The 22218-nt window shown below is 33.5% G+C and overlaps 2 protein-coding genes across 6 annotated transcripts; one reads left to right on the forward strand and one right to left on the reverse strand.

Moving 5' to 3' along the window:
• The first annotated feature begins 574 nt into the window (after positions 1–574).
• Positions 575–10788, forward strand: LOC132279034 (mitochondrial outer membrane import complex protein METAXIN-like). Of its 2 annotated transcripts, none has more exons than XM_059780955.1 (7): positions 575–720; positions 3775–3996; positions 6498–6832; positions 7023–7099; positions 7294–7354; positions 9323–9488; positions 10381–10788. In XM_059780955.1, exons 2-7 carry the CDS (start codon positions 3834–3836, stop codon positions 10569–10571), a joined length of 993 nt encoding a protein of 330 aa, XP_059636938.1. In that variant the 5' UTR covers positions 575–720; positions 3775–3833; the 3' UTR covers positions 10572–10788. The 2 variants fall into 2 exon arrangements, with proteins under 2 accessions (XP_059636938.1, XP_059636939.1); XM_059780956.1 differs by having other exon boundaries at positions 10384–10788.
• A 993-nt stretch (positions 10789–11781) lies between these two features.
• On the reverse strand, positions 11782–18876 carry LOC132279036 (protein ALTERED PHOSPHATE STARVATION RESPONSE 1-like). 4 transcript variants are annotated; one of them, XM_059780957.1, is made up of 5 exons: positions 18774–18876; positions 15785–17070; positions 14224–14435; positions 13086–13309; positions 11782–12693 (listed from the first exon to the last, which is right to left on the reverse strand). In XM_059780957.1, the coding sequence occupies exons 2-5, from the start codon at positions 16914–16916 to the stop codon at positions 12000–12002; spliced, it is 2262 nt and encodes a 753-aa protein (XP_059636940.1). In that variant the 5' UTR covers positions 16917–17070; positions 18774–18876; the 3' UTR covers positions 11782–11999. The 4 variants fall into 4 exon arrangements, with proteins under 4 accessions (XP_059636940.1, XP_059636943.1, XP_059636944.1 ...); XM_059780960.1 differs by having other exon boundaries at positions 15785–17043; positions 18774–18872; XM_059780961.1 differs by lacking the exon at positions 18774–18876 and adding an exon at positions 18676–18767 and having other exon boundaries at positions 15785–17043.
• Positions 18877–22218: the final 3342 nt, after the last annotated feature.

Raw genomic sequence — 22218 nt, forward strand, 5'->3', positions numbered from 1 at the left:
GCATAAAATGAATGTGAGAGTGCCCATGTATTTTCTCATGACCTCATTAATTTCTCTAATTAATTGCTCTTATCGACAACCATGATTAAACAAGCATTGGAAAGTAGGGCTTTGAAATTTCAAAATTACTCTCACCTACAACAAATTAGTAGGGATATTTTTATATAGGAGTATATATTTTCGCATGTAAGGACATCTAAATCTTTCCATAAATGTAAATAAGTTAGCTTTATTCATGTCTAAATAAAAATACCCCGTAAATAAAAAAAAATGAAGACCATTTTATATAGTCACAATTTAAAACCTTAGTCCCCGCCGGCCCTGGGCCGCCTGCGCAGGCGGTCGCCTATGGGCTCCAAATTTGGGGGCGTCAAATTTTGGTCCAACCTCTATAGTTATACTAGGCCTCAAAATTTGGCCCAAAACAAAAGTTGATTCTACTGAAAAAAACGCTGATACAGAAATAAAAAATGCTGGCCCATAATAGAAATAATACGTTTGGGTTTATGGGCCCAATTTTGTTCAGTTTGGCTGTCTTTTTAGTCACTGAATTTCTTAACCCATTGTTACGTTTTTCGAATCAAGAAAAAAAATGAAAAAACTAATTGTGTTCTGGGGCTCCTGTCGCTTGCTCGAAGTCGAAGGATTAGATTTGGGTTTGTGTTTGGTTTTGGGAGATTAGCTTCAGTTTCATCAGGAGCAGCACCGAAAAGATTACAAGTAAGTAACTCATCCAATAATTCGAATATATTGTACTGGGTTCCTTTTTCGCTTTTTCCAATCTGGAATTGAACTTTTTTTTTTTTTTCCTCGTGTTTATGAATCTTTTATCTCCTTTTTGATCAATTTGAATCTAATTTCATTGGTCTGCTTGATTATTGAATTTTGAAAATTTATGGGACGCTTGAAATAGAAGATTTACCCCTTACCTTAGAGGCTTAGAATAAAGGCAGGATAAATTGGATAATCAAAGTGGAATTATAGCTGGCCACTTGTTATTCCACATGCTGCATTGCTTGAAATCATGCAGGTTACAAGGCAATCATTCTGGCTTCATTTATATTAATTCTTTCTTTTCAAGGAATGTTGATTGAACCTTGCCTTAGACTTAAAATGATTTTGCAGAGAAAACTGAGAAAGGGCCGTTATATATATGAAGAGAATTTAAGTCATACCTAATATTCCAAGAAAGAACTATGAATTGAAGATTGTGTTAATAATTCGAGGGTTTTTTTTTGAGGTGGGTATTTGTCTTCTACTATGCATGTGAAAGTGAAAGAAAGAGTTAAGAGTACTAGTGTGAATTGGGTGTTTAATATTGAGATTGTTTGCTTTGGTTTTGACAAAGTTCTACATCTGTATAAGAGGTCATGAAGTTGATTGGTTAGAGTTTGTCTTGTTTAGAGCTGCTGAGTTGTATGGAATAATGGATTTAATTGATAATTAGTAACATCTATATACGGAGGTCTGATGAGCTGCAGAGAGGTGTTAATGAAGTTTAGAGGGAGTAAATGACACAGATGGAACATGGGGGCTTCGGATGACCTTTGTGTGTGTGTGTGTGTGTGTGTGTGTATATGCTACTGCGATGAGTACTTAATATATATATATATGTGTGTGTGTGTGTGTGTATATATAATATATATGCACATCGAATTTGGTAAGGGAATGGGGAATTATTCTCAGCTAGTGTGGTTTCTCTGTTTAGGGTATTATGTAATTCCATAGAATTGATAAAGGAATAATGAATTCCAAAAAAACATATACCAGTACATTATTTATTTCGATGCCTTGAAATAATTGTTTACTATTGTTTTGACAACTAAGGGTATATATGCATGGATAATCAAAGTGGAATTTAGTGATCCGTACAGACTAAAACATCCATTCTTTTTCTGATTATGCACACTGCACAGGCGCACAATTATTTATTGATGGTGATAGTTTTATAGTTATTAATTAGTTGTCTTATGCACACTGCACGTGCACGCACAATTATTTATTGGTGGTAATAGATTATAGTTATTAGTTAGCTATTTTATGCACACTGCACGGATGCACAATTATTTGTTGGGGGTGATAAATTGATAGTTATATTTATAGTTATTAGTTAGTTGTCTTATGCACATGGCACATACACATAATTATATTTGTTGTAGAATTTGAAAATGTCGTGTGAAAATTTTGCACTCTTATAATTTTTTTTGAGCGTGTGAAACTTAAAGGGCCTTGCATTTGAAAGTTTACCTAGGGCCTCTCAAAATTTTGGGAATCTCAGGGCCGGCCCTCTTAGTGGCTATAGTAAGTTCCCTTGGGGTGAGTCTTTGGTAAAGATCCAAGATTGCCGGTCAAATAAGGTAGCATATAATTTTTTTTTATTATTATATATATATATTTAAAAAAGTAAATTTCAAGGGGTTGGTTCAAATTGGTAAGTTTTTTTTTTTTAGTTGGTACTCACACATACTTGTCTTTTTTGAGACTTGAACCCCTGACCTCCCTTTAGGAAGTAAGAGGCTGATACTGCTAGGTGACTAGCCCGTTGTTAAGTTACTTGGCATTAGTGTCTCAGGAAGCATGAGAACTGCAAATAATTCCTTGAGGGGGCAACTATATATATATATAAAAGAGAGGTTATTATGAGGTCTTTCTCATGAGATGATCAAAGTTAAGTGTAATTTTTTGTAAATGAATTTTAAGAAATTTCAAAGTTAATGGTGTAACTTTTTGTAATATTTTGATAATACAATCTTCATACAAATTTTTTCGATGGTTAGATTGATGCCTTAATATTTGCACACCATCATAATAAAAAGACAAAAAGAGTTTAGGAAAAGTTTTTATGTGAGAGACCTCGTGCTAGCATCACCCTTTTTTTAAAATGAGAACTTTCAATTTTCAAATTGACCAAATTAAACAGGTAAAACTATTTGACTACAATAATAAAAATAAAAATAATAATTATGGTAAGTTCAGGAGAAAGACGGTTAATCTTACCATACAAAATGCAAGGAAATTGTCTAATGACAAAGACTCTCACCTCACAAATTGTAGGTCAGGAGTTCAAATCCACTAGAGGCCCTGTGAATGTGGGATGGGGGAGGGTTACACGTGGTCGGTGATAATTTATTGAATGCTCTAAGAGGTCCAACACTACCATAAAAAAAAAATATAATAATAATAATAATAATAATAATAATAATAATAATAAAATCCTACTACCACCTTATACGGTGGATAAATTAACTTTAAAGAAAGAAAAAAAAGGTTGGATAAAATTGGATTAATGATGTTTTATACTACTTTTATTTTCTCTTTATTTTACTTTTGCCACCAAAGAAAAGAAATTGAAGTATTGTTCTGGAATTTTTTTTTTTTTTAAAAAAGAAAAAGTTTTTTAAAAAAAAAAAGTAAAGAAAACTGGGATTGGGTTGAAATAGTAAATAATTTTTAAACAAAAACGTGTTTATTTTATATTTTAAAATTTTATTTGTTTATTTATTTTTTAACCAAAGTAATTTATACATTAGGGAGGCATTATGCATAGGCACATTTTTTGGAGCCTAATTAAAATAATTCGAAATCTGACATTCAAAGACCCTCAATTCAATACGTAATTACCAGCGTACCATCCAACAATTCCCAAAATTCTACAAGTGTTTACCCACAGTCACTCCTCGGTCAAGAAACCCTACAAGTGATTGCATCAAAACCCTAGGGTTTAACATCTCTTTCTTCTCCAATTGAACTCCTTTTTTGCATTATTCTGAATAGATTTTAGCGAATCAGAGAAAGGAGGAGAGAGCTCAGTGCGGTCATTTATACACATATACATGCACATGGATGAAGTGAACAACAGAGAACTGACTCTTGTGACTAGAAAACCCTGTTTTGGTTTGCCAACTGCGTGCCCGTCATGCTTGCCCATTTACATTTATCTAAGATTTGCGAAAGTTCCCTTTGATTTGGATTACAATCTAATTCACCCTGATTCAGGTACGTACTCTATACATATGTGTGTGTATTTATGTATCTCAAATATGTACTTGTGTAATTTCTTATTGTGTTCATGTTTCTATTCCTTCCCTGTTTGGTGCTATCTAGTTCTCGAATTGTGTTCTGTTTGATGTTAATTCATCCCGTGTTTTGATGTGTTTTTTGTTATTTGTGACATTGTATTGTTTTTTGAGCTATTATTATTTTGTCATATTTGCATTACCTTGAAAACAAAATACGTTTTCAACAAAATTCTTCGATAATAGCAAGTCAGAATGCACTTATAATGAGGGATGGTTGTTTATCTTGTTTTGATTATGTAAGCATGGATAACCTAGCAGTTGATTGATGTGATGGACAGATGGAAGCTTTGTTGGTTACATTTTCGCAACTATATAAAAAAAATATATATTTGTCATCACGTCTGGAGTGTGACAGGAAGGTGTCTAGGAGTATTTGAGAAGTGTTGATGTTTGACACTAATGTGTATCTTTCTTAGAAGTGTTTTGTGCTTCTTAGACCATTCATCGTGGCCATTTTTTTAATTTTTTATTTAATAAAAAAATGGCACTTATCTGGAGAGCTATTTTAAATGCTTGGCTTGCAAGAAAATGTGATTTTCTAATGGAATATGAATAGACTAGGAACATAACAACTATACATAAGCTAAAGCCAATACTAAATAAAGTATGACAGACATAAACTTACAACTAAAAGTGCCATCAACCATTTAGGGCTCAGCCATTAGGGGTGGTAATATGAATAAACGTGTACAAACCAAACCTATGGCTTTATTTGTATGAAACAGCTTCTCTTATGTGCTAATTTGTGTCATGACCTAGTGGTTCTGCTTGGCCTTATTGTGTCAAGTGGACTGGTTGTCCTGATTTACACTCGCCTTGGGTGTGCTTGTATCATTGGACCAATCTTTCGAAGGGGTGACAGTGTAATTTGACAAAATTTCCCCTTCCCTTGGCACATATAAATTCTTCAAACATGTTATAATCTTACAGAGTGTTCTTTCAGAAGTAAGGCTTTGTATAATGTAGCCAAAAAAAAAAAAAAGAGAGAGAGAAGGGAAGAGTTTAAGAAGCCTGCAACAGTTCAATCTTAAGAGGGCATTTGATGATCATTGGATTGTTACCAAGTTTAGTGCTTCCTCCTTAGTGGGATATCTGTTTCAAATTTACTGAACCGGTAATCTATGGAGTGTTACTTTGCTACAACTTCTGGTATATGAGTGTATCTCTTATGTAGCTGGGTTTTTTTGAGTAAGCCAATGAATCACATAGTTTAAACTGAGTTGGGGATAATGCTATATAAGTTAGGAATAAGATTTTGGAATTTGAGAGGGATTAAGATAGCTAGATAAGGGGAAATATTTCATTTATGGAATGAAACTAGCAACCAGAAGTAGAAAAATAAACTGACAAGAAGAAAAGTAATGCATAAGCAGTTAAGATCAATGGAAAATAGATACTAACAAATGAACATTTCCGTTATCTAGGCTTAGTTATTCATATAGGCGGAGGAGTGGTGTAATTCTGGAGTGCTTTGCAATCCACACGCATTTGGGAATCTGAAAGAAAAGTATTTTACAACACCATTATGAAACCAACCATACTTTGTGGAACCAAATACTTTGAATTTAATACACAAGGAGTTTGTAAACGGGGGGTTTGATGTGGATACTAGCAAGATTGCAAGGAAAAACTTTGAAGTGAACTCATTGATGAGAAGTTGGAAGTAGCATTAATCGGCAATAAAAAGAAAAGTTAGAAAACTAATTAAAATGATCTAGTCATGCGAAATAAGGACCAATAACTGCATTAGTGACGAGGAGGAGTGACATGGTTCAATTGGTAGGGCGAGAGGAAGACCAAAATTGTTAGGGGAGATTTGTCTCTCATGGTTAGCTACTTATCTCAAATTGTTCCCTTGAATGGGATGGTTGGCAAAACATGATTGATGTAGCAAACCCTAGATATTTGCACAAAGATTCATTGAGTTGAGTTGTGAGGCTTTATTGAGTTGAGCTGTATCTCTTCACTCACTATAATTAGAAGCCGCATGTTCAGATTTTCATCACTCCTTTATCTTGTCTATAATTTATTCTTTTGATCTGACTTATATTTATATATTGGCTATTGATAATGCAAAATGGCAAAAAACTCTATATAGTGGTTTAAAGATTTTTTTAGTTGACGTACACTTCGTAGGAGGACATTATTTTTGTTCGACCATGTTTTGTAGCATAATAAAGGAGTGGCTAAACTCGAATTTAATATTTCTCACTAGGAAAGATGATTGGGTCACCATGAATTACTCATTTATTGTTTCAATTGAAATGTGTAGTTGTTGTAGCATGCATTTCTGTAAATTAATTGCTAATTTAATTTCAGCATGAGCTAATGATTAGTGGTCCATAATTTTATTATAATCAATAAATACGCACAATGATCACAGTTACCATAACACGTTGGTTGATTTAATTTTGCTAGATCAAATTCCGTATGTTGAGTCTGGTGTTTATGTGGCCTATAACAATGAGAAGGGTGGAGTTATTGAGAGCTTAAGAGAAGATGGTATTGTTGATTTGGATTCTGAAGTCCATGCTATTCCAGAATGGTTATCAATGAAGGCAATGATCAATTCATGGCTTGCAGATGCAATAATGTATGAACTCTGGGTGGGTTCTGATGGAAGTTCTGCACATAAGATTTATTATTCAGATCTTCCATGGCCAATTGGAAAATTTCTATATTTCAAGCAAACTTGCGTTGCAAAGCAACAACTTGGGATAACAAAAGAAAATGCTGAACGAAGAGAAGAAGAGGTAGTATTTCCATCACTCTTCTCTATCCCCCTCTCTCTTATAAAAGTACGTTTCTAGGGGTTTTCTGCTGCTGTTAGGTGGGTACCCACTAGGAGAATTGATTATTTCTTCTTCTTTCTTTATCTTTTTATTACTTACACAATACACAAATGCCTTAAATATAAAATTATCAGTGCTTTTTATTGGGCAGATTTACAGGAGAGCAACTATTGCTTATGGATCCTTGTCAACTAGATTGGGGGAACAGTCCTTTTTCTTTGAAGACAGGTGACTCCTGAAGAAATGGCATTATAAATTTCTTTTCACCACAAGTCAAATGGTTCACGCAACTTTTATGGTCTTAAATGGTTGTCATGAGCTCACTTATAAAAATAAAAAATAAAAAAAATTTGTTGTCATTAGCTGATAAATGATATTGATGCACTATTGACGTTCCCACCTTTCGCTGTTCTTTAATACAGGCCAACAAGTTTGGATGCAATTTTCCTTGGGCATGTGCTTTTTACACTTCAAGCATTACCTGTGAGTACTTTATGAACTGTACCGCAGTTCTTATCTTTCTTGTATTCAATTGTGGTTCATTGAAGATGCATTCATACTAAAAAGAACCAATTTTTGTTGGGTTAGAAAGTACTCCCTCCGTCCCAAAATAGTTGGGTACTTTGGGAACTGTGACTCACAGTTTGTGAGTCACAGTTCCCGAAGTACCCAACTATTTTGGGACGGAGGGAGTACGTTGTTTTTTTTTTTTTTTTTTTAATTAGAAATAGAAACGTTGATCCCAAGCATGAGATTGCATGATATTTTGGTCCCTAAGGCTGTTAACGGGTTCCACAATTAGAAAATTTAGACCTCAATAGGAGTCTACAAATCAACTCTAGTTTTATACCATCTGCTGTCGATCTGTATGACTCTAAATGATTTCAAGTTTTCAAACTACTATAAATTGCTGTGAAAATTTTAATTTAGATTCTGGCTTCTTCATCCTCTAAAAATGAAAGGTAAATTCTTTGAAACAATGATTAGACCAGGCATACTTTATGGGACATATTGTTGAATGATGAAGAAACAACATATTCATAAATGAGTGTGACTGAAATATGAATGTTGAGATGGGTGTGTTGTTAAGACAAGAAAAGTCAAATTTTGAAACGCACATTCATGAGATGGTTGAAGTAGTAGTGCCAATTGGTAATAAGATTAGAAAAATCCCGATTAAGATGGTTTTTCCATGGGCATCGAAGACCAATAACTGCCGACACAGGGAAGAACATGTGGTCTACATTGAGGGTATGGTAGAAAAAGGGACTAAAACTAACATGGATTGATATATTTATGGAATATATGATAATGCATGGTTTGTCTGACGTTATGGCCCAAGATAGAGCAGATTGATGAAACAAGATTCATGTTGCTGACCTCGAGTAGTTTGGAAAAGTTTTGTTAAGTAAATATCGGCTTCCACATGAGCTTTGGTTAAGGAAAGTTTTGGTTAAACCATCTAATTGAAGATTGTAGGCATTTTGTTTTGGTGAGAGATGGGCTTTGGTGAAATGTTGCAGTTCGGCAGTTGACGGACCCTAGCTTTTAACAGTTCATATATGTGCAATTTTGTACACCCTTCCTCTTCTCCTGCTCCTCCGTCTTCTATCATCACATGTTGGATGTCTAATTTTGATTATTGAAGATTTGTTTAAAACTGGGTAGGGTCAAATATGGGATGTATGACAAATATTTTCAGCTTTTATTTATGTGGATCCACTTTACTAGAAACATTACATTGTCAACAAAATATTCATCAGTCTCTTGGGTATCCATTTTCAAATACTGACAGCCCCAAGTTTCGGTTAATCATATTAAAGCTGTTAATGGAGGATTTCTGCTGCTAAAATAGTAGAATTAAAAATCTTCTAATGGGATCTCAAGATCTGCTGACAATTGAGCCAATCATAGAGGCACACTGTTACTTGAAGTAGTGAATAGGTAAGTAAGAAACTGGCTTGGAGCCATTGGGGTGTTGTTCAAACACAAAGCCTTGATGACAACTAAGAACTGTGTCTATGTCTATGCGTAAAATCTACATATAACTTCAAAGTGTACTTGACCATAACACGCGACATTGAGCGTCAGAGTTGTTGACATTCTTGTTATTTTTTTTTTAAAAAAGTAGAATTGTGTGATTTACCCAAGAGGATTGTTTTTTATTAGAGAAAAGAAGAAAAAAGTGTGATTTTGACTAAAATGTACCTGACCATGATGTGTGTCATTGAAGAATGCATCCAATCATCTATATAGTGGTCTTTTTAGTATTATACGTATTGGGTTTTGTAACAAACTTATTTGAACGGATGAAACATTTTTGTTACATATTTGTGAAGATAGTCCAGTTCAAGCTTTCTGATTTCCATCAAATTATTGAAATAGTCTGAACTTCTTTTACCTGTGGTATATTAAGAATGGTTGCCGCAATCTTTGATAATGTGCCAATAGGAAACATCAGTTCTGCGGAGCAAGCTCTTGGAGTATAATAATCTTGTGCAGTATGCTGAAAAACTTCAGATGTCATTCTTAGAAGCTGGTTCCTCCTCTTCTTCTATCCCACGCGCTCGCTCAGATCCATCATCATCTGCACCAAAACGAGGTCCCTCAAATTGGAGTAAGTTACTTTCAGTTTTCATGCATGGACTTTTTCTTCTGCTAGTTATTCTTTTAGTTGTTTCTATTTTCATGGGTTGATGGATACCATAGACTAGTAGGGTATGGTTTCATTTGCCTAATAAAAATTCTATTAAGAAAACAACGCCCTGAATCATAATGGCTAAGGCATGAGGTATTCCTTCAAACATTGTTGGTTGATTTGAGCTTTATCCCCATATCATGGCTTTGATATTCAGGAGCTTTTTTTAAGCTCATGTTTGTAGTTCTCTGTTTTTAATGGAAAAAGTGAGTTCATAATTTTTTTTGGGAGATCTTGTCAACAGTTGGCTAGTGCGTAGGGATGCAACTTGGGTGGGTAATCCGAGCTTAGCCCAAACTCAATTCAAATTTTCATGATCTAGGACAACATTTATATGACTTGGGTTGGGCTTCTATTGAAAAACTATAACCCAAATTTAAACTGGGTTTCACTTAGGTTGAGATGTCGACAACCTGAGGCCATCCAAAGTCTTGGGTGTGCGCAGACTTGCTTGCTTTGGAGGGGGGTTCTGCTTCCCAACTTATCCAACATTCTTTTTTGAGTTTTATAAACATCAAAGAGGTTTTACTAAATCAATGAGAAGGTTATAATTGCATCTGTAATTGAGCATTTTTGGTTGACATTAGAGTTGATGTGATTTAATGTTGAGGTTTCTTACAATTGAGAAAATTTCATTATAACCGTTCCTTGCACTTTGTGGTGCTAACTTTTTACTTGCACATTCTGTGGTTCTCTCTCTTTTGGATTAATTTCTGTTTGTAGAGTCTAATCCCAACTATCTACTTAAAGTTTTCTTTTCTTCCCCCTTCTTCGTGCATGGTTATAGAATTAACCTAGTTTATAATCCCAGCAGGTTCAAAACCCAAGAGCAAACCTAAGAGGGAAAAGACGGAGGAAGAGAAAACCTTCAGAAGAAGAGCCAAATACTTCTTATTAGCACAGCTGGTAGCGGTCTTAGTCTTCTTGTCGCTCGTAAGTGGGTCTGATGATACTGAAGTAGAGCTTGACGACGATGATGATAGTCTGAGTTACGATGATTAAAACAAACATTTATCAATTGAGTTTATTTCTTAAATCCTTCTAGCTTTTCTTGGTTATGGGCCAAGCCTAATGAGATTTCTTTTCCTTCTGCATGTAAATTTTGCAAATTATGCATGCACAAAAATTGATTGGATATTATTGTGAAATAGATCAAACTATATTTTGTGGGGGAATATCCAGTTTATTAAATAAATGTCTTCTTTTACATTTTTGGCTATGAATGTCAACTTGTGCAAAATGCCAAAATCTAATTGCTCAGATCATTTTAATTCAGTCTTGTTATGGCTGACTTATTTTGTAGAAGACTACATGGATCTCTTTTTGTATCCTAATTTGAGGAAAGTGTAGTATCTCACTTTTAGCTCTTTTCGTTTATAATCCATTATTCTTTAGGTTCTGTTTCAGATGCATTTTATCAATAATGTTATCGAATAACTTGTATATATCAGTATGGCGGTATTTCTGTTGTGGGATGCGCATATTAGTTATCTGCACAAGTGGGATGACCAGGTGGCATGGTGGTCTCTGAAATAAGAATTACAAAATGCCAAGCTTAGCCCTAGCCTTGATGTTAATGTGTTCTGCAGTTTAGACCATTTATTTGTTCAATATCCCTAGCCCTAATAATGTTAGTTTTGTTTTACCATCTGAATCATTTCTGTAAGCAATTATTGCAATTATTTATTGTTTTTCTTTGAAAGACGAGATTTTAACTAGTGTTTGGATTCAGAGTGGCCTAAGTTAGCAGTGGATCAAGATATGAGTTTCTGTTTTGTGTAATTGCTTTGTTTATTTCTGCAATGTAATGCTGGGAACCTTTTCTAGTTGCATCACTTAACTACTACTACCTTACTGCAAATATTTTCATTTTCCATCAGCATATAGGAAGTCCTTAGCTTATTAGTATCACATGCTTTATTGTTTGTAGCCTATTGGTATCAAGGAACTTGTGTTATCAAATTATATTTTCTGTTTGGTTACCAAGAATGTGAAGGAAAGGGAATTGGAATTATAAATGAAATTACTTACCGCTAGCATCCTAAACACCCACTAGTGTGTGTTTCTTTCTTTTTTCTTTTTTTTTTTTTTTTTTTTCAGAACACCCACTAGTTCTATGATCTTAAGTTTCTTTTATTTTCTCCTTTCTCTTCTCAGCAACTCGAAATCTCAAATTAGATAGGAGAATAAGATAGCAACTCAAAATCCCGGATTAGATGGTAAGATAGCCACTTCTATGCGTGTAGAAACTTACGTTAAATTTACATGGAGTCCCATACTAAATTACCTATCCCCAGCCAAAAAAAAACCAGAAATTACAGAAATTACCGAACGAAATACCAGAAATAACCAAAAAAAAAAAAAAAAAACCTACCTAACAAAATACCGGAAATTACATCCTAGTCTGTTGGACTATGACTTGGCATTCTCTCATTTCTTGACCAAGTTAGCATATCCTTCTGCTGAACCAACAGCAAACTCTGTGAGCGAGCTCACAGCAACTGACATTCCAGCACATAGGACCCTAACGGCAAATTCAGCCATTTTCTCAACAGTCATTACATCCTCTTCCAACTGCCCAATCTCCATCATATCCATTTTCCCGCCAGATTCCGCCAGAAACCCACCTCCAAATCTCTTGGACCCAACCGGAGTCTGCCGGGAGTCTTCCTTTAGCTGCTGTGAATACAGAGAACCAACACCATTTGCAAAAAAATCGAGTCCATCAAGCACCGGGTCCTCATGAATGGCATCAAGGAACTTGGACCATTGTATGCATAGTCCAAATATTGGTGGTGTCCCAACTGATCGACGAGGGGAGAATGGTAACTTTGAGGTATCTGAATCAGAACGGAGGCAACGGAGGAGCCAACTTGCTAATGCATGCATGTAGAATCGTTGAGAAGTGATCCATGACTCAAAACATGCTCGCCAGTTTCGGAGCTCTGTCTCAAGGTTTGCAGCAGAACTGGCTAGCCGGTGTGGCTCAGAAGGTGAACTCATAGTGTGTTTCTTTGCGTTACCCTTTTTTGAAGGCGTGCCAGCTAGTAAGAGCTTAGCTTCGTCTAATGTACGCTTCTGCGATTGATGACACTCTGCCATCACTTTCCACATCCTTGCTAACCTGTTCTTCATCGTCATTATATTTAGTTAGTGAATGATATTCTCACAAGAAGTTTTCTTAGATTAGATAATGCATAATTCAACTCATGCGTCTGATAATACAGATACATGACTGTCAGAAGAGCTTTCGCATACAGATACATACTGTCAGAAGATATTCTATGTGATACGTGAATATCGTGCCACTATTGGACTGAAAGAGGCCACTGTATCCCTAAATGAGAATAACATGTACTTTAGAGGATACTGTCACAATGATATAACGTGTGGGTTTTCTACCATCAAAGTTCGAATCTTCATAAAGATTTGGTTTTTATTCAGAGAATGATTGTATATGGTATAAGCAAGGCTTCATATAGTAGGATACATTTGGGATAATGATGAATGACATACCCTTGTATCAATTCTAGAAGCTGAGGCTGCAATTCTTCATCCCTTAAAGTTTCAATTCTCTTTGAAATAGATTCGACCGAGTGAATTGAGACCTTAATCTGGGTATGCAAATCTCTAATGGCTGCCCTTGTTTTATCCACTGAAGAAGTATCGTCTCGTTTCACATCTTGGTTCCTGAGTTGCATGCATTTCTTCTCATACGCTATGCGAATCCGTTCTCCAGACTATATAAAAGAAAAACAAACAGAACAGTTAATATTGTATGCAATGTCAGAAGTCACAGATACCCGATATTTTTGTTAGCAAGTCACAGATACCAAATTTACCCAGAAAAAAGTCACAGGTACCCAATATTGTATGCAATTATGTCAGTGTGTGTTCATCAGGAACATTAACTAAAAAATAACGACCAAACAGCTGAACATTGCACAACTACCTAGGCCATATTTTGTTCAATTACTTCAAGCAAAATCAACATTGCTTATTGTAGAAGTTAAAGAAAGCAACTTTGGAAGTTGAACGATTACTTCCCAGAAATGTTAGCTACTGGGATGATCCGGAGTAGGTATAGGGTGTGCCGGGTATACCAAATCATTGGTATGCCCAATCAATTAAAATGCACTAATCAAGTTGGTTGAGAGTAGTTTTTATGAGTATGTGGGACCAACCAACTTGAATGGTGCACGTGGATTGGTTGGCATACCAATGACTTGGTATGCCCGGCGCACCCTATATCTACTCGATGATCAGTGGTCATCTGAAGTCTACCATCTATCATCCCAGGATGTCAACAAAGGAACTTAATACTATTATGATTTCCACTATCCATTTTTAAGTGGGATCATTTTTAGTGAGGGTTAATCAAATTTCTATGGATTCCACATTATAACTAGATCATGTTCCCTAATAAGTGACTTCAAGCAATGACTTATAAAAGAAGGCATAAACTTTAGGTTGGAGTAGGTGTTTTATTGAAATAACAGTTTATTGTTATTCTGCTTTTTTTTCTTTTTCTTTTTCTTTTTTTTGCTTCCTTCCTTGATCATGTCATCTAAATTGGGTAATAAAGATCACATTATTGGTCATTAGAAGTCAACCTTTCTGAAGGTTGTTTATGGAAAGAAGTTTAGAGATATACCCTAACTTCCTCATAGAGTTTCTTCTCCCAAGCAAATAATCTGTCCAGCGTCGATTGGTGATTACCCAAAAACATAGTGGATTCCTCTGAGAAGTCACTAGTACTCTCATCACCCTCATCTCTGGAGCTTGTAGAGTTGATTAAAAATCTTGATGAGGATGAGCGAGATGAAGCTGACCGGAACAAAGCTACTGGATTCAACACTTTCATAGCTACAAAAAAACAAGAATCTCATAAATTGATATTCTAAAAGTTTTAAACATAAACGTACACTTCAAGAGGAAATATAAATATCGCGGAAGTTATAGGATAGAAATTAAGACCTCACTTCCCGAAGAGCATTTTTTTTTGGTTAGCAAATGAGGTAGTAACTAGCTTGTATCATTGTAAAGTTAAGGCTGCATCTTTTATCAGATAGAACTTGAATCTTAAAAACATTATAAGTACCATATTTGCAGCACAGCAAGGTAGTGTCAATTTTCCAAATTAATGGAAAAAGAATTAAGGCTTCATCTTTTATCAGATAAAACTTGATACTTAAAACATTAAAAGGATCTCATCTAAGTACCATATTTGCAGTACAGAAAGGTAGTGTCAAATTTCCAAATTAACAGAAAAAGAATTCTAGAAGTATGCTGGTTTTCCATGTCATATTCATCTAAAAAAATTGGCATCATAATCAGAATGATATGGACCTACTTTGACAGCAGTATTACCCTCTTTGAAGCGGTAATATGCTGGTTTTCCATTTCTCATTCATCTCATGAAATTGACATCATTATGAGAATGGTGTGAACCTATTTTGACAGTAGCATTACCCTCTTTTTTTCGAAAGGTTTTATTTTTTGATGAAAGTAACTTGCCTAAATCCCACTTTATTCAATTTAGGCTTTATAGGTAAATCTCCAGCACTTCCTCTTCAGAATGATTTTCTCTTTTGACAATCTATGGTTGAAAAAAAAACTTAAATGCGTTGCTCTGTTAGCTTTGGCCTAAATATAAATTGAAGAAGAACCTAATGGTAGAATCTTAACCTTTGGCACATTCTTATCATGCTTTGCCTGGAATCATCTTCAAATAAGAGCTACTTGTAATTTATTTATTTATTTATTTTTTTCTTTTCTTTCAAGTAATGGATTTCACATAATGTTTTGGAATAGCAGTTTTCAAGGAAATATCCATTTTTCACATTTCTAAAGAAAGCTTGTATCAGCTTGAAAAAAATGATAACTATTCTTTTAAACAAGAATCAATTTATTGAAATGGCACTAATCAGATCCTTGTATTCTTTTTTGCTTTTTTCTTTTTTGATAACCCCTTTAAAGAGCCAGACAAGCTAGTTGCTCTTAAGTCAATCCCTTAAAATTACATGCACTTCTAATCCAATTTCAGATCGATTACTGCTTTCCTAAAATATAAATATTGAATTATTCTTTTTTATACATAAAAAATTTAAATTGTGAATGAATAAAACTATGATAGATTCAGAGGGACAAACAGGAAAGGAAAAAAACAAAGTGGTGGCAGAATAAATAAAGCTCTTAGTGTTGAATTACCACACCTGTGAGTTCATTTGAGGTTGATGAGTATTGAGCTCTGCTAGCCTCCAATATAGCTGATATCTCACTAGCTGAATCACAAACAATCATGAACTGATCTTCAAGATCCTTAATAACTTCCGCCATGCATGTTGGCCTTCGTTTTACATAGACAGTAAACCCTGGTGTTCCTTCATTACATTTTTGATCAGCAACTGCAGTTTCTTGATTTGTAACTTGTCCTCCATTTTGTGCTTTTGATACTTCTGTGTTCTGCCTACCCTGAGATTGTAATCCTTTCTCTTCATTTTTGGTTTCATTGCCACTGTCTGTCTCGCAGTCATCATCATCATCGTCATCATCCTCATCAACATCTTCAACAAAAACTTCTTCTTCAGCACTGCTGACATTATTGTAAATGTTCTCTTTGGTCATATTTACCTTCTTATTAGTTTCTTCTTGTTCAGTTTCCTCTTCTAATTCGGGAATCCCTTCTTCTTCTCGAACCTGCCTTAGTCGAGTGTATTCATCATCCAAGACAGTCTGGTCGAGGCTGCTCCTCGTGGGATAACCATAATAGTCCAATGAAGAAAATGGATTCCAGAAGAAATCCCATTGGGAATTTTGAGGTGAAGGGGGAGGAAAATTGGGTCTCTGGTTGGGGGAAAAAGAAAAGAATGAGGAGGAATTCATGGGTGAGGACTGCATTGCGAAAAACCCATCAATCCCATAATGTTGCATTGGAGAGTAGGTTTCAATTCGAACTGTTTCAGGTGATTGTGGTCTCTCCTCTACAGCAACTGATTGGTTCCCACCTGACCTAAGATAATTTATTTTGAAAGATGAGTTGTGTTTGGATTGGATTGGTTTTAATGAGAAGGAATTTGGTGATATAGAGATGAAATCTGAGCTCATTTTCTTTATGGGTGTAAAGGGTGGGGTGGTTGTGTATGAATCTAATAAGAACTCACGGGGCTCATCTCCTTCGACATAATCACGAAGAGCAGCAGAAATTCTTTTTAAGGACTGGATATAGGCAATATGTCCAGAGGCAAATCGCATTCTATACTCAACGGCTTGTTTAATGAACTTTTTTCGATCCTTACATAACTGGACAGCCTCTTCATCATCCAACTTCGATGTAGAACATCCCATTTCTATCTCTTACCTCTCTATCCCTTTACCTCGCCAATCTCTATGAATTTTTCATGCTCGAGTCGAAACAGAAATCGCGAGGGAATGGTTGCTTATTTCTCACCAAATTTGTAAGGAACTGTTCAAGCTGTCAACAGAAGCAAGTTTGAGAGCCCTGATTCATCAAGGAGAATCAGTAACATGTAGAGGACAAGAAATAGAAAGAGAACATGAAAATTATTCCTGGTAAGCAAGCTGACAAGAAGTAAACAATATAAAATTGGGATTTTAATTGGATTCATACAGAAGGAAACAATTTTGAAAAGATATGGTGCTTTTCTTAGTTCTCAAGTCACAGGCAAGAGTAATACCAAAAGATTTCACAATTACATATAACAGAAGAAAGAAATGGAGATTCTTATATGCTTTCTCTTAGATTTTTCAACAGTTCATGGACTAGAATTCAAATCATCCACAATAAGCAACAATCACAATCTTTTTTTTTTCTTTTTTTCCAAGACTAATATTTATATTAAGCAGAACTGTTAGTTTAAAATTGTGAACTAAACAACTTGCAAAAATACCCAAAAGGAGATTTATCTCCTAGCATTTTGAAATGGTATAAAAAGGAGAATCTGAATAAGTTATGAATTAAAATAAAATAGGAAAAATGGTAGAAGGATATGTTATTCAATTAGTGAAAGTAATCAACAATAAAAACTGGTAAAATTAAAAATAAAAAACAACAGTGGACCACTGGCGCATGGGTGTTATCAGCTCATCTTTTGGGGAGGAAGGTAAGTGGTTTGAGGCCTTACATAGTGCAGTGTGTTGTGTGTGTGCGTGTGTGAAAGTTTGCTCAGCTACTCCAACAAAATAAAATAAAAATAAAAATAACATTGAAAGGCCAATATAGAGAACCAATTGAAATGAAGAGACTGAAGATCAACTAGGCAATGAAGCAAAAGATGATTAATAAAGGAACTCTCAGATTAAAGACTGGGGCGGTGAAATCTTTTTGACTGGAAAGTGCTTCTAAAGCGCGTGAAACTAAAGAAATTTGTATTCAAACTCTGACCATGAAAGAAAATCATACAAATATGAATTTCCAAAAGAGTAATTGTGAACAAAGCACCAAAATTAAATATTCAATAAAATTGTAAAAACTCTCCATTTCTCGAAAGATCAAAATTCAGTCTTGGGCCATTTCCAGAGAATTTTCTGAAAAATTGCCCGGGAATGAGGACTATTGAGTGCTCCAAGAAACAGGCACCATCATCAACAACCGAAAAAAAATAAAAATAAAAATAAAAAACAGTAAGTTTAAAAGAGAAACACAGTTGAGGGTATTAACATTTAAGCTCTAGTAAACAGAAAATTAAGATGAAGTGAACTCAATAACCCAAAATCCAAATAATAAAAAACAAGTTTTATTTTATTTTATTTAATTCAAACCAGTTTCAGACACATAAGGGTTCCAAAACACACAAAAGCATCTAAATTGAAACCCAGTTTTGGAAAGAAAAAATAGTTAAAACGGAAATGAAACCCATTTAAGCTCCGGTGAACAGAAAATTAAGATAAAAGTGGACTCATTAATAAATAAAAATCTAAATAATAAAAAAGATTTCTTTTTTATTTTTATTTTTAATTCAAACCAGTTTGAGACATATGAGTGTTCAAAAACATACATAAGCATCAAAATAAAGAAAGTATTTTGTTGACGAAATTAACTGTGAAAGCAACCAATTCAAAAGCATGAGACAGATATTCAACAAACCTGTTTGAGTAATGAAAGGTTCATGATTTGCCTGAGAAGATGTGTTTAAGAAACTGAAAGACACGAGTTTGCAGTGTGATTAGTGTGAAGAATCGTACCTGGTTATGGTGGGAATAAGGTGAAGCTTGATGAGAGAGAGACGTTGAGAAAAGCAACGGTCGAAACACAGGTGAGCCAAAGCAAACTACCAAAAAAAAAAAGTAATAAAGTTTGAGGTTGGAGACCAGATATAAAGGAAAGCATAAGGTGAGGTTAGCGAATATGACGTGTCAACTCTTTTGTCCCGTTTATTCCATTATATTTCCAAAATGCCACCCGTTGAGAATGCTATTGTTGCTCATTTTTTTCTTTTTAATAATTTCTAGAGGATTCTCCAATTTTCTTTCTTTCATTCCTCGTGATTCGCAAATCAGATCTTCTTCTTTTTTAATTAATTAATTTTTAGGGTGATGGTTGGAGGTTTAATTTAATTCATTATTCTTTCAATATTTATAAATGTAATTAATTATGATATTAACTTATTGACTGTCGTTAGAGAGTCAAATCAATATCACAGTTTGATGATTTGCTAACGATATTCCAATTAAAGCAACGGTTATTTAAACCTCACACTCTCTATTCTTTACCACTCTGGAAAAAGCAAAATATCAGTAGTTTATATTTTGATTGTTAGTCATTATCCTCTCTTTAATTTCATATTAATAAAATTGAGTGTAACATTGAACTTTTTAAAATAATTTATAGTGACTTTATTAAGGGTTGCAACTTGAACATTAGTTCAATATAAAAAATGTTCAACTCTGTCATAATTATACTCTGACATCCAACCTTAACTATTCAACGAGAACTCAATCCATCATTCCATTTTAAACTCAAGTTGAAAATTCAAGTTAGAAAGTCAAATTAATTTATGTTACCCATATGATAAATTTTCACACTAAAATTTCAATGTGATTAATTTCAGATTAAATTACTTTTAAACACAAAAAGTTTTTAAAAATTATTACAATTTTTTTTAATGAATTACAAACAAATTATTAAAAATTTAATTTTTCAAAATATTAACATACAATACATTAAAATTTAAATAAAAGAAGCTGAAACAAAAATGGTGATGGTAATTTAATTATTATATATAATTTATTTTTAAAATATATTTTTATATAACTAATATTAGAATTTAGATTTGGATTGATTCATGTTGCCAACACCTTAAACTAAACCCGATTCTAATAAAGTTTAGGTTAAAAAATTTCAACCCAAATTCAATCTTAATTATAATTATAAATTTATATATATATATATATATATATATATATATATATATATTTTTATGTCATTAGCAAGCAGATGCCTCGATAGCCTAGTGGTTAGTGTCTCTGGTGAAATTTGGAAGTGCCAGACTTCAACTCTTTGCACCTACTAATCTAACTTCTAACCCTTCTTATCTTTTTTTAAAAAATAAATAAATAAAATGTCATTAGCAAAAAATTCACATACACCACACTCACACACCCACTTTGTTTATTTGGAGACTCGAATCCTTATCATCCACATAATTATAAATATAATTATACAAACATGCAAAAAATAAAGATAAACTCAAATGCAATTCAGGTTGCGAAACCCAAATTGCACCCCTAATTTAATCCCGCATTAACGTTGGATAACATTTTTCTTTACTTTTCATGAGGTGTTACGATACCGATTACTAATACTGTAATACACAAGCACAACTAGGCAATCTGCAATCGGCATAATAAGAATAATAAATTTCTCTAAAAGAGAAGGATATTCTGGTAATTTTTGCCAACTTTACTGTGAAATGGATGAAATTTTGGGTAAGAATTTGAAAAAGCAAAATAAAGTCACCCACTAAAGTAAAAGAAAGGAGCAAGGTCCCCACATGATGCCTCGGTAACGAGTTCCCTAGGAATTGCCCCTCACTTTACGTTGCAATTTCCAAAATGACCTTGTAACGTTTCAAATAGATTTTTTCATTATGATTTAAAACTTTCCAATTCATAGTCGCATTTCAAAATTTAAACTTTTGTTTTAAAAAGTTTAACGTTGATTAATCAATGATGGCATTTTTGACTGATACAAAAAGAATGCTATAATTGTAAAAAACTATTCCTTTCACCAACTTTTGGTAAGTAAAAAACTTTTACGTAAATTATGGTCAAAAGGATTATAATTTGGTTAAAACAACAGCAAAAAAACAATTTTCTCAAGTTTAAATTATTTTTGGTCTAAAGCCTAGTTTTTTTTATTTTCTTTTATAATTGTTTTATTATTACATTCGGTCAACTTAATTCTGTTTTTCAAACCAAAAATTGCTTTAATCCAGTAAAAGTGATTTAAAAAGATAAAATAATCTAATAACTTATGATTTTCTTTCTAATGGGCTTATTTTAATAAGTTAATTGTTGTGTAAAATATGTGTGAATCTAATACTTTGACTAGCTTTATTTTTTAATAAACTTATTTTGTGTTTACTTAAATAGCAAAAGAACTCATGATTTCGTCAAATTATTTTTCAATACATAATGATTGATTAAGGGAACATGCTAAACTAACCCAACAGTGGCTTTAATAATTTTTTGCATTGATGTGGCCAAATCCAATCCGTGTTGATGGACCAATTATTGTTGATGGGACTTATGGATTGAGATGGCCAACGGGCAAGGGCTAAGCTGCCAAACATGGATTAATGGGCTCTAGGTAAGATTTAAGAAGGTATAATTTTTTCTCCCAAAATGTTCGAATTCAATCTATTATCATGATATGGTATATATTTTTATTTCTAACATGCATTTTGTAGTTCTCGAATACTTTTAACCACACATTTAATATTTTTTAAATACTTAAAGAGTACATTTTAATAAATTTAAACATTAAAATATAACTACACATCTTTCTTTGTTTCAAAATTAAGAATGAATGATTTAATTCTCCCCAAGAGCATTGATTAAAATTTTATAAATCTTAATTCAGCTAGCTTGTTTGTCATAATTTCTTATAAGGAAACGTTAGTAACAATATATATTGATGTAAATAATTATTATTTAAATTTATTCATAGATTACATCCAACAGTAGAGTCCCAATGCAACTTGAAACCAACATATATTTATAGAGACAATACCCCCTTCAACAAAAGGCGGAAAAGTCCTTGCCTTATTGTCAAAATAAGTTTTTTAATAAGATTCTGTTTGTTTCGATATAAAATTTTTTTTAAAAAAAATATTTTTTTTTTCAAGTAAAATATTTTTTAATTTTTATTTTTTTCGTATTTTGGCAAAAATCTACGTAGAGGTTGAGTCCGAATTTATTGAGCGGGGCTTGGAAAATAATTTGTTGAAAAATAATGAATAAATTATTTTTTTATAAAATTTTAATATTTTTTTCTTCGTAAATATTTTACGTCCAAACAAACGGAGCCTAAATTAAAATATAAAACCTTAAATTTTGATGAATAATATTATAATTAATATGTTTATGGTTGTCCTCAAAGAGTTTCTATGGGTTGAACAATAATGTC

This window comes from Cornus florida, unplaced genomic scaffold, assembly GCF_030987335.1.
Source record: "Cornus florida cultivar Cherokee Brave unplaced genomic scaffold, ASM3098733v1 CherokeeBrave_3.0.0_Hap2_Chr10, whole genome shotgun sequence".
Taxonomy (NCBI): Eukaryota; Viridiplantae; Streptophyta; class Magnoliopsida; order Cornales; family Cornaceae; genus Cornus; species Cornus florida.